This window comes from Chamaea fasciata, unplaced genomic scaffold, assembly GCF_029207755.1.
Source record: "Chamaea fasciata isolate MVZ Bird 193981 ecotype frontalis unplaced genomic scaffold, bChaFas1.0.hap1 SCAF_9, whole genome shotgun sequence".
NCBI classification, from domain to species: domain Eukaryota; kingdom Metazoa; phylum Chordata; class Aves; order Passeriformes; family Sylviidae; genus Chamaea; species Chamaea fasciata.
The window spans coordinates 27100037-27115952 of NW_027094094.1; the positions used below are offsets into that span (position 1 = coordinate 27100037).

At 38.0% G+C, this 15916-nt stretch overlaps 1 protein-coding gene across 5 annotated transcripts in view; it reads left to right on the plus strand.

Annotated features, from left to right (window-relative positions):
• WAPL (WAPL cohesin release factor) overlaps positions 1 to 15701 on the plus strand; it is a 65907-nt gene extending 50206 nt beyond the window's left edge. For all 5 annotated transcript variants that reach the window (XM_066191619.1, XM_066191616.1, XM_066191621.1 and 2 more), the window contains 10 exons: positions 3637 to 3748; positions 4739 to 4836; positions 6383 to 6459; positions 7643 to 7818; positions 8130 to 8245; positions 8930 to 9091; positions 10339 to 10546; positions 11671 to 11759; positions 12813 to 12908; positions 13249 to 15701. In XM_066191619.1, coding sequence (XP_066047716.1) covers positions 3637 to 3748; positions 4739 to 4836; positions 6383 to 6459; positions 7643 to 7818; positions 8130 to 8245; positions 8930 to 9091; positions 10339 to 10546; positions 11671 to 11759; positions 12813 to 12908; positions 13249 to 13314 — 1200 coding nt within the window. In that variant the 3' untranslated portion in view covers positions 13315 to 15701. The remainder of the gene's footprint in view (positions 1 to 3636; positions 3749 to 4738; positions 4837 to 6382; positions 6460 to 7642; positions 7819 to 8129; positions 8246 to 8929; positions 9092 to 10338; positions 10547 to 11670; positions 11760 to 12812; positions 12909 to 13248) is intronic.
• The last annotated feature ends 215 nt before the right edge of the window (positions 15702 to 15916 follow it).

Genomic DNA, 15916 nt, shown 5'->3' on the forward strand with positions numbered 1-15916 from the left:
CTGAGGCTCTGTTTCCCCTGCTGTGGGTAGCCAGTTACAGGGAACAGTTGGAAACAAGTAACACTAAATAACTCCGTGTGTTTGAAGCCCACGCTTGGGTTATTTGACTGCATTTCCTTGCCTAAGTTTTATAAGTACTTTCACAAACAGGGGTTTCTGCATGGGAATAAGAGTATTGTGTGCTAAATTAATACTGTGGTGCAGGTTTTCACATTTAAGAAACAAAACCTCTCCTGCAGAAACTGATTTTTCCCCACTCAAGTGTGGTGGCAGTTCTGTTGCTTACCGTGCATGTGGGTGCTTTTTTTCCCTTCCTTTCTCAAACATACTTGCTCTTTATGAAAATACCTTCGTCTGCAACAGAGTGAACTGGTTCTGTTTAAAAATAAATTTGGCCATGGTTTGATGATCAAGCTAGCTTAGAAAATAAAAACGGTAAGTTGCAAGGCTTTTTAGAGGAGTGTATTTAAAGAATTGATTGACAGATTGATTAGATGAGTGGCCATAAATGACAAAAATAAGTCATGTGTCTTTGCTTTTGCTGTATTTCAGTATAGTGGATGTTAGTATGATCTTAATTTTTTGACATCCTGTCATACATTCATTTCAAGATTCTTACTAGGGTTTTTGCCATTTTTTCTGTCATGCTTATCCCCAACGGGAGAAGCTTCTGATTTACTGCTTATGAAGTGAGCTTTTCAGAGCTTTGTGCAAGTAATTTTCCAACTCCTGGCAGTAATCTGCAGTCAGGATTGTGTTCCATATTCAGTTAGACTAAAAGATGATGTGCCTTGTTGAGCTGGCACTTTCTTCTGTAGCTTTTGGGATTTCTGTGTCAGTTTAGGAAGAGTGTTGTTGGGGTGTTTTCCCTCCAAATTCTGGCTATGGAACACTGAGCTGAATTGGTATGAAGAGTCACTTTTCTGTAGCTTTAGCAAGAGCTGAATTTTGGGTGAGGGAGAAAATACCCATGACATCATTGTTAACTTTGGTAGTCAGATTGTGGTGACACTGGATTACAAATTTCAATTTTAGGCTTGTTTCATACAAACATATGAAGGGTGCCAGTAGGGAGCTTGAATTAACTTGCTGGCCTTGGAAATCTGCAAAGAAAGAACGAAGATGAGATTATATTCTGCACTTTCAGTTTACAGTCTGAAAATAGCACCACAGAATGAAGTTTGTTCTCTGGGTAGTGATCAGCTAGGATTTGGTATAATCAGAGTGTTCTTTCAGTGCTGTTTTGGCACTGAAGGCAGCTCACGCAGCAGAGTTTGTCGGTGCCAGGATATCTCTTGCACTATAAAATGTAAGACAGCTCCCTTTATTAAGCCTGGAACAGCTGGTGCAGGTTCCTCATTGCTAAAGCATCCAGCCACAAAGACCACTGTCTCCTGCTTGAGCTTTTCTCATATTCATAATCTGATCTAGCCTGTTGCTTTTTTATGAACTGTACTTCTGTTCTTGTGTTTTCTTAGACATGGGTTTTAAAAGGAGAGGATATATCAAAAGGGTCTCTGTCTTGTGAGGAAGTTGTTCATGAGTAAAGAGCATTAATATCCTAGGCCATCAGTTTCAGCTGCTTTATTTGAGGGTTTTTCCCTGAGGCAGCTCTATTTCTTAAATTTATTTCGAGCTGTTGCTGTAAATGCATTGAATATTGTAGTACCTCACAGATGGAAACTGGTTTCCTCCCAGCTGCACCATCGAGAAGCAGAGTCTGTATAGTATTTAGAGAATATTTGCAAGCCAAATGAGATGATTAGGTTCTCTTCCAGTTTAAAATAGTAGCAATGGTAAGTTGAGACAATAATGAACTTCATATGTTGAAGATGAAGCTGCTTTCATGTAGATCCCTGTCATGAGATACAATAAGTAATCTCTGTTTTGTACTCAATGACAGGCAGAAAATGCAAACAAAGATACACATCTTCGGGAGGTAAAGAAAAGCTCTGTGCTTTTTCAGACTCAGACATAGTCTGCGAAACAGAAGGATTGCAGCAGATGTTTTTATACCTCCAGTTTGTGCCTCACCAGTCACACCTTCCCTTTTTGAATCTTACACGGATCAGGCAAAAGTGATCAGTTTGCCTCCCTCTTTCACAGACAACGTTGTTTGTGTGTCTGTCTAGAGGTGAGGCTGGACTAGTTCTGGAATATTCAAAGGTTCTGTATTCTTGAGGGCTGTTTATGTTAAAAACATAAACCCAGAAACCGAGGTGGTGTGTGCAGGTTGGATTTGTTCCAGGCTCCTTGTGCTGCATTAGAAGATAAAGCTGAAGGACTTGGCCTTCACCTCAGCACGTGGCCCTCACCTGTCGTGAGTGCAGCCCCCTGGAGCTCCTGCTTCTGCAGCTTCCTCCTCACTGTTGCATCATAACAGGAGCCTTCAGGAGTGACTTCTGTTTTCAGATGGTGAAAGAGCTTATTCTGCCATTCACTCTCAGCATAAGGCTGAAATGTTAAGGCAACCATGTTTTGGGCCTTTGGTGTTAAAATTTTGTAGTAATTGACAAAAAACCTGAATGTAATGGATTACTTTACTCAAAAACAAAAGGGTTATGAGGTTTCATTGCTTTTATTAAAATAAAACGAGAAAATTAGTGTCCTTAGTAAGTGTGTACAAATATCAGATTATATTCTTCTAGTGTTATTCGAAGTCTTACTGCCCTCTGACAGAAAATTAATCACTGTTATAAATATTGTGTGGCCTTTGAGCTTTTGTGGTGAAGGTATTTAGGAAATGCACTGACCTGTTGTAGATTTGCTGCTGTTTGTGTTCTCTTGATCCACACAACGCTTTGCTGACCCAAGGGTGCTTCCATTTGCTCTGGAGAAATGCTGTTACTTTTGTGCTCACAGTGACAGTGTGCTGCGGGGCTTGCTCCTACAACCCAGAAACAACTTTGGGTGATAACTCTCTTTTAATCTTCAACTTTTCTTTTCCTCCTTGGAAATCAAGCATTTTGAAAACAAGGAAAGCAGCTGGAGATGCTGGGGGGTGAGGGGAGGGCTCCTACTGAGACAGTGGAGTGTTTGCTCAAGCCTGGTGAGTACTGTTCCATTTGCAGGGAGAGAACTTACCTTTACTGTTGCTGAATTTATCTGTGTTTCTCCTTTTTTTCCGGAAGAGTGTACCAGTAAATAGAGTGAGATTTCCTGCAGTTGTTCAGTTTAATTGCTTTATTCTGTAGGTTTAAAATTAAAAACACAAGATACCTACATTGGAAGCAAATGTGATCTATAAGCAGCAAACCTGATATATCTGAGAGATAGGGAAGCTGTGTTCACTGGGGATTTTCTTGATTTTTTTACTGCCTGGCTGATTTGTCCATTTACTTCCTCCACTTGATTATTTTGATAACAAGAGAAACAGATGGCAGGAGTCAGCTTGGGTTTTCTAAGCTATTAATAAAGAAAATTTGAAAATGCAAAGTACCTTTTTTATCAGTACTGTCTTTTTTTTTTTAAGATATGCGTATTTCCAGTCTGTTCTTGCTCCCTCTGGTGGTGGCTCTTCTCAGAAGCTCTACTTGTGTTTTTCTGGTTTTCACGTGACATATATTTGAATGACTTGGTGTATTGGCGACAGCTGCATATGGTGCTTTCACTAATTCCAGAACCTCACTCTTGCAGACCGGGCATTTGGCAATGGAGACATTACTGTCTCTCACCTCAAAGCGAGCTGGGGACTGGTTTAAAGAAGAACTGCGACTTCTGGGTGGTCTGGATCATATTGTAGATAAAGGTACAGTCGGGATACTGCTTTGACAGCAGGAAAACATAGTGAATTGTAATAAAATGTTTGCTCTTTGTAATGTTCATTTCCTGTGGGTAAAAATAGAAATATTGGGTATTTTTCTTAGCAGTGTTAAAAATAAAATAGACAATTCAATATCAAGTAACTGAGAAATATTAGTGATTTTAATTTTTAATTGCAGGTGGGATTGAAAAGTAGTTTTCGTGTTAAACAGAATGTGTAGTGTTGCATTACAGTGTATGAGAATAAAAATGGCTTAAGCTTGGACAGAATGCTGTTACAGCACACTTATTCTACAGTAGAATCTCCTTTATAGTCTTCTAGAGTTATTTTCAGACCAGGTATTTTTAAACTAAATATACCAAAGGAAGTAAACCTTTCAAGAAGAAATGGGGGGAGAGGCAGGGTTGATGTCATTATTTTTTAAAAAACATGTCTCAGTTAGTGTGTTTTTGATCAGAATCTCCTAGGTAGGAAAAGGGACATTTCTAAATGAATTCTTCACATGAATGAAGCTTGGTCTTAAGTAAGCAGTGGGAGAACAAAAGGAGGATTGGAGAGATTAAAATATCCAATATGAACACAGTTTCAAGTTACGGTTTTAGACTTTTAAAATCTGGGCAGTGTGTGCAAGTCCTATCTCTTTCCTCTTGTAAAAGACTCCCTTAGAGTTAAGGAACACAGTCGTGTGCTGGACAGTGTTACTGGCAGGAGAAAATAAAATATATGGGTTAGGTAGTTTGTAACAACAATCTCAAACTTGTAAAGACAAAATTGTAAGGCTTGTTTTCTTCTTTTACTGGGAGAAATGAAAAATATTGGAGTACTCATGATGTCTTCATAATTGTTTCCTGCCATTAGAGGTGGGCAAAGTGTAAAACGAGGTTGATTACAACTCTTAAGTAGCTGGTTAGTTTGTACACCTGGCTTTTGAAGTCATCTTACTTATGGAGGAAAACAACTTCTTTTTGTGTTTAGTTAAAGAATGTGTGGATCACCTAAGCAGTGATGAAAATGAAGAGAAGTTGGTTGCTTCGTTATGGGGTGCAGAGAGATGTTTACGGGTCTTAGAAAGTGTGAGTATGAGCAGATCCTTTGCATTTCTGAAAGCTGCTTCTTAAGCAGTTCTGGTTTACATTCTTTCAGTATATTGTCACATTATAGCTCTAGAAGGTGGATTTTTATTTTTTTATAGACTGTACTAACTTTCTGATGCTTATCAGTGTTTCTGTAATGTTTGAAAATTTAATTTGCTGTTCTGTGTGTACCACATTCCAAGATTATTTTTGGTAAAAAAACCCTAAGTATAACATGATGCATTTTCTTAAGTTCCTACAAAAAGCTGCTGTTTATGGATGTTGTTTTTGAAGCATGAGTGTGACCCTCCAATGTGTGTGTGATCAGTAATAACTGATCATTATAGAAGTGTGATTTTCTTAGAAGCCATAGATCATTATTAAGAATTGCTACTTTGAACCATCAGCTGGGGAAGTGCTGAAAGAGAAAATGGCCCTGAAAGGCAAACGAGTCCTGTCATCAGTTGAGTGTGTCAAGGCAGATTGTAAATATTTCTTTCAGAACTTGGAAGAAAATCAAACTATGTGGTACTTTTGTAGAGTTGACGTGACAGGAGTGGGGTGTGTGTGTGTTTCTCTGCAATGCCTTGTTTCACTGAATTTGCTGTTTGTTACTGGTGTTACTCTGTGTTTGTGATACCCTAAGAAAGCAGAAGAGCCTTGTTACGCTCTCGCAACATGTTTCCTTACATAGAACACGTTTGGGATCAGAGTGCAGGTCAATGAATCTCACTCAACACCTTAAACCCAAATTAGAGGGCAAATAGCTACAGTGGTCACTTGTTTTCTTCACTCAAATAGAAGGACAAACTTAAAGATAGTGTAAATGCAAGCTGAGAATTGAGAAACGTGAACCATTGTTGAAGGGTGTCTTAAAAATTCTCTTCACCTTTCTTCTCAGCTGTGAGAAAAAAAAATCAGAGTAATTTTGTGCTTCTGTTTTCAATAGATAGAATTGCCAAGCAAGAGTAGAAGAGCCTTGTCTAGTGTTAGAATATTCAAATTTGGACTTGGGGGTGTTTGTGATGTAGTAAGATTCTTAGAAACTTGGGAGAGATGACAAAATTCAAAACACACCATATCAAGCAAGTCCAAGAGAAGAACTTCTATTGTTGCTGAAAATTGATTCCAAATTTCAGTCAGGGGAATCAAGGAAAACCCTGTGTGTTATGGTTGGATTCGTAATAAGCTCTCATAAGTGGATTTGATGTCAAGTCTTAAAATACCACATATATAATTGTGTTCTGTATACACACTTGGGACGCTGTAGTCCCAGAATGTGGATTCAGGGTTCTGCTGTGGTGATACATTCTGCTGCATGGTTTCTGTACTTTATCAGGGAAGATGGTTTTATCTTCAGTGCCACAATTATTTAGAGATGAAAACTCCAAGGAAATGCTGAAAAATGAGAAGTGAAAGTTTACACTGGATAGTAGCCAAGAAATGTGGAACTGAATAAACTATAGTAGTAATAAAAGGGAATGCTTCTCTTTCAGGGAAAAAAGCCTCTCTTATTTTTAATACTACTTTCTCCTTCTCTCTTTAGGTAACTGTGCATAATCCAGAAAATCAGAGCTATCTGATAGCATACAAAGACTCACAGCTCATAGTCTCCTCAGCTAAGTAAGTTGGAGAAAAACCCCCCAAAACCCTCAGTTTTGCAAAATACCTCCTATGATAGAGTAAAAAAATAAGTGGTTTCTACTGGAAGATTCTAGGGGTGAATAACCCCGAAATTTCCACTGTTGCTTTTCATTGAGTAAAGTTAATGTAGATGGGGGTACGGACAGCTACCTGAGTACTGCCAGTGTGTAGGGCTGCTACTGCCGGGTCTGTAGAAGCTGCTCACTGTGGATTCAGCTCCTGCTGTACTCGGGAGGAACACCGAAGAGGGTGAAGCGACATTTATTTATTGTGTTTTCATCGTGCTTAAGTGTTTACTGGAAAGGAGCGGAGCAGAATTGACAGTGTAACTAAGAATTAAAATAGTGAAATTTTGTTCCTGGCATTTCTCCCTGGCAGAGATTCTTGTACAAACACCTCTAACCCATTTATCAATCTGGGTGAGGTCTCAGTTGGCTGGCAGAGCCTGTCTGCCTCCTGTATTGCTCTTCATAAGAGAACAAATGAAGCTGAAAGTTTGACTTTGCAGACCTCATTGGAAACATGATTTCATGATTATAGGTTAGATATTTGGAGTATTTCTTTAAATTAAAACGAAGCAAACCACAGTTCAATACGTTATTTAAACCAGAATATATTTTTGACTTTTCTGGTTTTGTTTGTAACTGAAATCGGTGTGGTGGTTTAACATGAAACTAATGTTACGCAGTAGAATCTGTGGTCCACTGGTGTTACAAGATTAAGATTTTACTGCTGGGAAGTCATGTATCATTCCTTACTGTATGGAAATAGTTCTGAGAAGAGAGCAAGAGAACATTCTGGTGACGCTGTCAGAATCATGTTGTGCCTTGATGATCAGAGGATATGAGAGGCTGGGTTTGTAGGAAGAGGAGATATCTTTTGTAAGACCATGTGATGAAGCTGGAAAAGAAAATTAACTTTCTCCTGAAATATCAAGCTGATAAAGCCCTAATATTCCCAGGTTTTTGTTTTCACAATTTTCAGTTGAGCTTATAAAAGTTTTTTCAGGTGATAAGTTCATTCTCTGTCCCTACAAACTGAGTATCAGAAAAATTCAGCCTAAAGCTTTGTGCTTCAGGATTTTTTACTTGTGAAACAAGTATAAAGGTGGGATGCTCTTTATGTTGGGAGGATAATTTTGTTCCGCACCTTCTCCCTGCAGAGCACTGCAGCATTGTGAGGAGTTAATCCAGCGATATAATCGTGCTGAGGACAGTATCTGTTTACCAGACAATAAGTCTCTGCCTCACCAGAATGTAACTAACCACGTGGGTAAAGCCGTGGAAGACTGTATGAGGGCCATCATTGGGGTCTTGCTCAACCTGACAAATGATAATGGTAAGACAACAAATTTTTTGCATATTCTTTGGTGAAGTGTCAAATGAACCATTAGTGTAAATATTTTTTTCTACTGATTATGTTTTTTCAAGTCCAGTGCTGTAAAGCAGTTACGCGTGGTAGATGTTTGCTTACAGCCCTCGGTAATGTCTTTGCAAGCTGGGTGAAGATTTGCAAGTATGAAGTGTTCAGATGAGGGTTGGGCTGAGAGGGGCTGGTTTGTCATTAGAGCCAAAAGGTTTTTATTAGGCTGCTTACCGTTATAAATGTGAGTGTTTTCAGTCTTGAGCCTCTGAACTCTTTGTTTGCAGAATGGGGTAGTACAAAAACAGGTGAACAAGATGGTCTGATAGGCACAGCCATGAATTGTGTGCTTCAGGTTCCCAAGTTCCTACCTCAAGAACAGAGATTTGATATTCGGGTGCTGGTAAGTTCTTGTGCTTCTTACATCAACAGAAAATTATTTGTCTCCTTCTTGTGCGTTGAGCTGCTCGTTAAGGAATAGTTTCTTCTACAGTTTTCAGTGACCAGATATATACCTGAAGTGAGGTACTTAACGTTTCTGTAAGGATTTGGTGGGTTTGAGGGTTTTGCCCTGTGTTTGGGGGGAAAAGTGCACTGCTTGTTAAACAAAGAGATTTAGCTAAATAAGTGTGTGAATTAATAATTTTCAAACATTTTTTCAGTTTTGGAAATATGGTTGATATTATTGTTTGAGTTAAAAGCTTTGTCAGATTTACCTCAGCTTATATAAAATGGGTCAGAGTGTCCTAATAGCAGCAGTGAAATTGTGTATGTGAAGGATCCCTTATGAGCATAAGCTGAGGGCTGGACACCTGAATCCCTGATCTCTATAAAGGAATCCTCAGCTCCAAAAATTTTATGTTCAGAATTGGGAAAACAGAGTTTCATGCATAAAAATTCTCCTGTACAAGGATCTCTGTTCTATCTTGTATTTCTTTAAATCCTGATCCCCCTGTCTGTCAGACTGTTTGGTAAGTTGTGTATTCTCAGAAAGATAAGGCCAAAGGGGTTTATCTAAATAGGTGTTTTTTGCTAAATCATCTTTTTTCCAATGTGTGTAATATTTTTTGACTCTCCAATCTTGCAGGGATTGGGTCTGTTGATCAATCTCGTGGAGTACAGTGCCCGGAACAGGCACTGCCTTGTCAACATGGAAACATCATGTTCTTTTGACTCCATGTGTACGGGCGAAGGAGATGAGAACCTAAAGATGACTGGACAGATTGATGCTGTTCAGGCTTTAGTGCAGGTGAGAAGTGTTTGTCCTGCAGAACTTCCATTTCTCATTATCCGACTGTCAGGGGGAAGGGAGAACTCAGCAATGAAAATGTGTCAGTTTTTGTGGTTAGCATTTTGAGGAGTGAAGCAAGGTACGGGGAGGATTGCTGCTCACAGCCCTGACTTCTGCAGTGCTGTCCATGGCACAGACAGCTTCCCTGATAAAAGACACTGATTTACACACATCCAGGAAACTCTTGTGTTCCCATAAAGTTTATTTCTGTTTTTTTTGTTGTTAGATTATTTACTTTGACTCTTGTTTTAAACCAGCTGTAAGCTACTTTTCTCTTACATACTTTGCTTCCATAATTTTTTTACAAAGTACAATGTTTTGGGGGCTTTGGCACTTTAAATTAAAAAATAGGATCATCCTTTATAAAAAACAATAAAATACTGGTGTAATGATTATGGATGTGAAACAGCATTCTTGAATTGACTGTAAAATAAAAAGAAAAAGAAATCCACCAATTAAATTAAGAAATTGTAAAAAAGAAATTGTTAAAAAGAAGCCCATCAATAATTTTGGTAAATGAGTTTCACCATGCAAACTAAAATGAAAAAATTGAAAGGAAATTACAGATGTCTTGTTTCAGTGGAGTTAATTTTATGAATGCTTTTAGCAGTTGTATTTAACTTTGTGAAATAACTGTCCAGTAGCAGACAAAAAGTCAGTAAAAATAATAATCCTAAATACCTTAATGTATGTAGCTTGGCAAAGCAATATTTAAAACTGGTGATTTTATAGTTTGGGAAATAATTCATGAGAAATAAGTGCCTAATATGAAATTCTTAGTTCATTCACATTCTTTGCTAAGTCATTTAAAATGACTCCTTCATATTTTTGCTCTAAGAAAGCCAAGAGGGAATAGTTAGCATGAAAAGAAAAGGAAAATTGGTAGAGAACAAAAATGGACGGGAAATTATGGCAGCTTTTAGTCTCCAAGCCGTGTCCCAAGGAAAGTGATTAAACTTTTCTGATGCCCAAGAGGAGCCTGGCAAGTGGTTCAGCACCAGGCAGGGAGGTCTTGCTGTGGTGCACAGCGCTGGTGTTGGGCCAGATTATGTTTTCCTTTGAAGCAGAAAAGCCTATTGTTAAGAAAAGTATTGAAGGCTAATTGTATTAAGGGGTAAATTGTGAGCAGGAAATAAAGGCAGAAGTATGGAGTCAATGTGTTTAGGGTTTTTTCTAACAGAAATTCTCCTGGAATCCCCCATTAGCTGTTCCTGGAGTGCGAGCGAGCGGCGCAGCTGGCCGAGAGCCAGACGGACGAGCTGATTAAAGAGGCTCCCACTGCTCAGCATGATAAGAGTGGGGAATGGCAGGAGACAAGTGGGGAGATCCAGTGGGTCTCCACAGAGAAGTCAGACAGTACTGAGGAGAAGGATAAGAAGGAGGAAGATGATGAAGAACTTGATCTTAATAAAGGTACGTTGTCTGGCTAAGAGCAGTGATTGCATAAAATCCCACCTTGTCCTCTGCTTCCTATCTACATCCAGTCTCTAGGGCTGAGAGTTCCTCAGTGTATCCCTGGTGAAACTGCTGCATAAGTAGGAGCCATTTAGATCTGAAGCATGAGAAGTGGAAGTAGTTATGCTACTTTTACCTTTTATCTGTTCCTTAAAAAAAAAAAAAAAGGCAAAAAAACTCCATACCTTTTGGGGACACTCCATGTACAAAATACTCTGAAAAGGATGGCTTTTAGGCTCTTACTTCATTCTTCTGGAAGAGTCCTTGAAAGTTACCTGCCTTAATTTTGTTTTCCACAGTTCTCGTTTCAAGCTCCTTTAAGGGTTGGGGTTTTCCCCCCTCCTCTCCTTGTTTGTCTTTTCTGTACCCATCTGCTTTGTGTCTGTCTTCTTCCTTCATCAGTGGTATCTGAAGTACCTGTGTAGTGCCTTGCTGTGCTGCATTTTTGGTAGTTTGTTCCAGGAATTTGGGTATCTCTGACCTGTTACATAGCTTGTCTCTGAAAAATGGGTCTGAAACATGATTCCTTCTTGTTTAATCTTTTACTAGTAGATGCAGTGTATGACTTTTAATAGTGTTTTCATCTTATGTTAATGGGTGTGATATATTACTTTCTCCAACCTTGCGTTATATCCTCCTTCCTTTTTGTAGCTCCATCAACTGGTGTCTGCAGTTGTTTGTAGTTTTCCCCAAAATGCTGAGTCATCAGCAAAAAATGCTGTGCCTGTTAACCCTTAACACAATAAACTGCTTTGGGGGAAGTCTTGGAGGCATATAGTATCATATGAAACATTTGCATTGGTAGTTTGGGGTGTTCAGCATACAGTTTGCACATTGAAATGGCAAATGACAAAATACTGTACAGCAGAATGAGTTGAAAGTGAATGAAGACCATTTTTCTTGTCAAGAATGTGCTGCTGAGTCAGTAAGAGTGGTGTTTCCTGATCTCTGAAATCTCAGTCCAAAAGCTCGTTTTGTTTGAGGAAAAAGCATTCTGGAAAGTGATAATGAAGGATTGTATTTGCAGCAGTAAAATCTACCAGCTGCTTAGAGAATACAATAGACTGTTGTCTCTTTTACAGCTCTTCAGCATGCTGGGAAGCACATGGAAGACTGCATTGTGGCCTCATACACAGCATTGCTTCTAGGCTGTCTCTGCCAGGAGAGTCCAGTAAGGAATAAATTGATCTTAAGTCCAATGTAATGTTTAATGAAGTGATAATTTGCTGTATTGAAAAGGGTTTATTAAATTGGGCTTCAGTGTGAGCATTACGTTGGTGAAGCTACACTGATGTATACAGCTTTGGGAAGAGTTGCCAGAGCTATTCCAGCGAAAACAAGTTTTCTGAACATGGCTTTGTTTATCAAAAACAGTTGGAATTGAATATTTGACCTCTTTTACCTCTCTTTGTAGCCAGCAAAAGTATTAACTTCGGAAAGGCAGAGGAAAATGGGCTAAGCCTGTTCCTCCTCAGTAGTTTTAGAAAACAAGTTACTATCAGACTTGTTCATTCTTTATCAATTTGCTTTAGCTTTTTCTTCCATTGAAATCAGATAAACTTGTATGTGTCCCTGTTAGTTCAAAATAATTGCTTCAGATTGGAAATATGTAACAGAAAGCCAAAGTTAAAAATAGGGAACTGCAATGACTGAGAACTCAATGAAGTCTCCTATCAAAAATATGTTCACATGAGAACGAGTTCAGACCTGCCTTCAGGCTTGTCTGAATTTACCACGGTGTGGAAATGGCCTTTAAGGTGCTGCTCTGTGCCTTTGGACTGATCAGTGTCCAGAACAGTTTTAGTGTTCAGAGTGAGATTGACAATGAGATCAGTAATTCTCAGCTCTTCACAGTTGTAAAGGGAGAGCCTCTCCCTGTCTGGGGAGTGATCTGGTGGGGGTTTTAGTTCTTGAGAATCTTGCAGGTCCTGGGGATGTCTGATAGGTTTTTTTGGTGCGTGGTTTTGGTTTTATTTGTTTTTCCTATTTTTAGGAAATAACTTTAACAAACCAACAATAAAAAATAGTTTCAGGAATAGTTTTCTAGAAACATAAACACAGTAAAGATATTGAGTATTGCTTAGAAGAGACTTACATTATAAAGATGGCAGCAAAAGCCATCTTTATGCTGTGAATATACTTGTCTTAGTGCATCGCACATGCATTGTAGTTCTGTGTCAGAAAAACGTTTCCTAAGTAAGACAAGACTGTTTTTATTTCTTAGATCAATGTGACTACTGTAAGGGAGTACTTACCTGAAGGGGACTTCTCGATAATGACTGAAATGCTCAAAAAATTTCTCAGTTTTATGAACCTTACTGTAAGTAATACACATTTCAAATTGATGTACGTAGATATTTCTGTAATTTTGTTTTCTGTTAATATTTCATGCATTTTTAGAAGCATTAACATTTTTCCGTTTGTGTCTTCATAAAAGCACTGCTTTCTAATACTGAAAGCCATTTGTCTGTCATAGTTTTGTCTCTCGTTATATTGTGATTGGCCAGGAAGATATTTCTGAATTGGCTGCCTGAACTTAGTTGCTTTTCCTGATGCGTAATTGTAAATACTAAAATTCTGAAAATAGACTAGCTCTCAGATATTTGAAGGAGGTGCTACAAATGCTTGTTTGTTACTTGTGTTTTCTATTGCATTTCCAGTGTGCTGTTGGAACAACAGGCCAGAAATCTATCTCTAGGGTGATTGAATACTTGGAACACTGCTAGATACTTAACTTCCGCTGCAGGCACTCTAAAGCTGGAGCTACCCTTAGACAAAAGAAGAAGTCATGAAAGAAGTCCTTGAAGGATGTACCGAGAGCATTCATCTGTGTCATTCGTGTTCGGATTTTTAAGGCTACCTGGTCTCTTAACCATGCATTCAGCATTTTCTAAAAGACAGTTACTACATCAATCTGCAACTATCAAAAATGAGGGGAAAGAGGTTCTGAGCAAAGTAAATAAAGAAACCTTGCTGTTTATGATGCAGTGCAGTATTTAAATATTTTTGGCAGGGTTTAGCCTCCCTATCTTTTTTTTCTTGCTTTGTTCGTGACAAGTTTCAAGGGGAAAAACTTGCTGCTGATAGTGCAACTGCTGTTTACTGTTGAGCCACTGTTTCATGCCAGCCAGGTGCAAAGGCAGCTTAGCTACTGAGGTATCAAACAAATGTTCTAATAAAGAAGTTCTGGACAGCAGCACCGCTCCTATTTGAGTTTAATTTGCTCCTGCTTTTTTATTACTAGACTATTCCAAAATCATAAAATATAAATTTTTAAATACTTTTGTGATTTTAACTACTGTCTATATTTAAAATTTGTTGGAATCCAAAGAGGCGAGGATTGGATAGTTTATTTTTTATACTCTTTTGATTGAAATTAGGTCATTGAACTATTTCTCAGTTCTAAAACTCCCGTGGCCCATGTACTGTAACCTGCTAGACCATCACGCTTTGTAGTTCCAAGAGCATGCAGACCCATAAACACACAAGCCATTGAGGGTATGTGATCCACAAAAGGAATAGTGACTGTAAAAAGTTGTGCCCTGTTTAAAATGCAAATGAAATAAAGAGAGAAAAAAAAATATTTAAAAACCACTCAATCCCAGGGTAGTTTACACTTCTGATAAGCAAAAACTTTGAAATGTTGTTTTAATTTGTTTCAAGGAAGAACTCAAGGTGTGTTTTATAATGTTGAATACAATGAATTTGGATGCTTTAGGGGGAAGAATTTTAAAGAAGCTAAAACACCAATGGGGATTAATGTTTCCAGCTGACATAATCTTTCTATTTCATCCTTCTGTAGTATGACAGAGTTGAAATGCATACAACACAAAGCCTTAAATTGCTGATATAGCTAAGATTTTGTTCAGTCTGAGGTCTAGTTCACAGCAAAGCATTGTGTTTGAGGACTTAAGTGGAACAAAGAATCCCAGAAAATACATGACTTTTGTAACGATTTTTTTCTTGCACTCACTATTCAGACCAACAGAATTGATTATTAATTATTTTTATTAAGGTGGTCTTGAATATTTGCAGACTGTTCTGCGATCTGCTTCGTTGACATTTTTAAATACCTGTATAGGTAGTTACATCATGTTACTCCATTGAATTTGTAAAACTTGAAGCCATAAAAATATTAGTTCTATGTATAATGAGGGGGAAATAACAGGAAATCTAACCTGCTTTTAGATCTTGTGTTATCTCCGTGTATAAAGTTAAGAACTTGTGCTTTTGTATCAGTGCCAGCTGTAAATTTTTTACATACAGTGGCTGCCTTCTATGTCTTCCTATTTTTGATAATGCAGATTGTTGGGAATTCTGTAAGGAAGTAACTGATTAACGGCAAAAATCTTATGTTGGTCATTTTTTTTTTTTGCATTTTCTCTCATCACCTTCTAAAACTTAGTGTATCAGTGTAACTCAGAAAAGTTTTTGAGGTTGTGTTCCCCTTCTTTAAAAAAAACCAAAACAGTATTGAGGGAAAAGGTGTATGTAGATGATCTGCATCAGGAGGAAATTATTTGGCCCGTCTAGTTTTTGGATTTTAGAGATTCTTCACATATATGATGAGATTTCAAATTGATTATGTAGTTTTCTGTGGAGAGATGGCAAGAAAAAATAAGATGCAAATATGATGGGGGAAAGCAGGGACAACTACCTTTCTTTGTTACACTGGTAATTGGGAATTGATTTACCTCAGTGTTTAACAGGTTTTTTTTTTTTATGTAACTAATTGTCAAGCACTGACAAATGCAGATTTTTTTTTTTTGAGGGTGGGGGGAGAAATCACCCTGTGAACTGCAGTGCATTTTTGTGTGTTAGACCCTCAAATAACTCTGCATTAAAGGGTACTTGAGGTCAACTTGCAAATTAAAGTTTTAAAGTAACATTTTTTCCATTGTAAATATTTGTGTAAATACTCTCAATTGGAAATTAGAACAGTAGAGTACTTTTCTGAATCCAATCCTATTTTTATTTTATACAGTATTTCTCAGCTGTGATCTTTGGAGCAAAAGCCAACGGCAGGAAAAATAGTTTGTACCAGTTTCATGAAGTATGTCTTTGGGTTTTTGTAAATAATTTTGACTCAAATAAAATTGCTACTTTCAATACATATCTTGTCTTTTAACATGCAATAAAACACTCCTCTGAGTGATTGCAGAAAGAAGGCAGTGTCAGGTAAATTGCTAAAAGAAAAAATGAAAAAAAAAAAAAAAAGGATGAAAAAATGATAAAGGAGCATCCTGAACGTAGTGCTTTGCTTTTCACCTGTGTGTTGGGACAACAAAATTCAGTGCCTGGACCTGAGGCCGGGGTCAGTCAAACCAG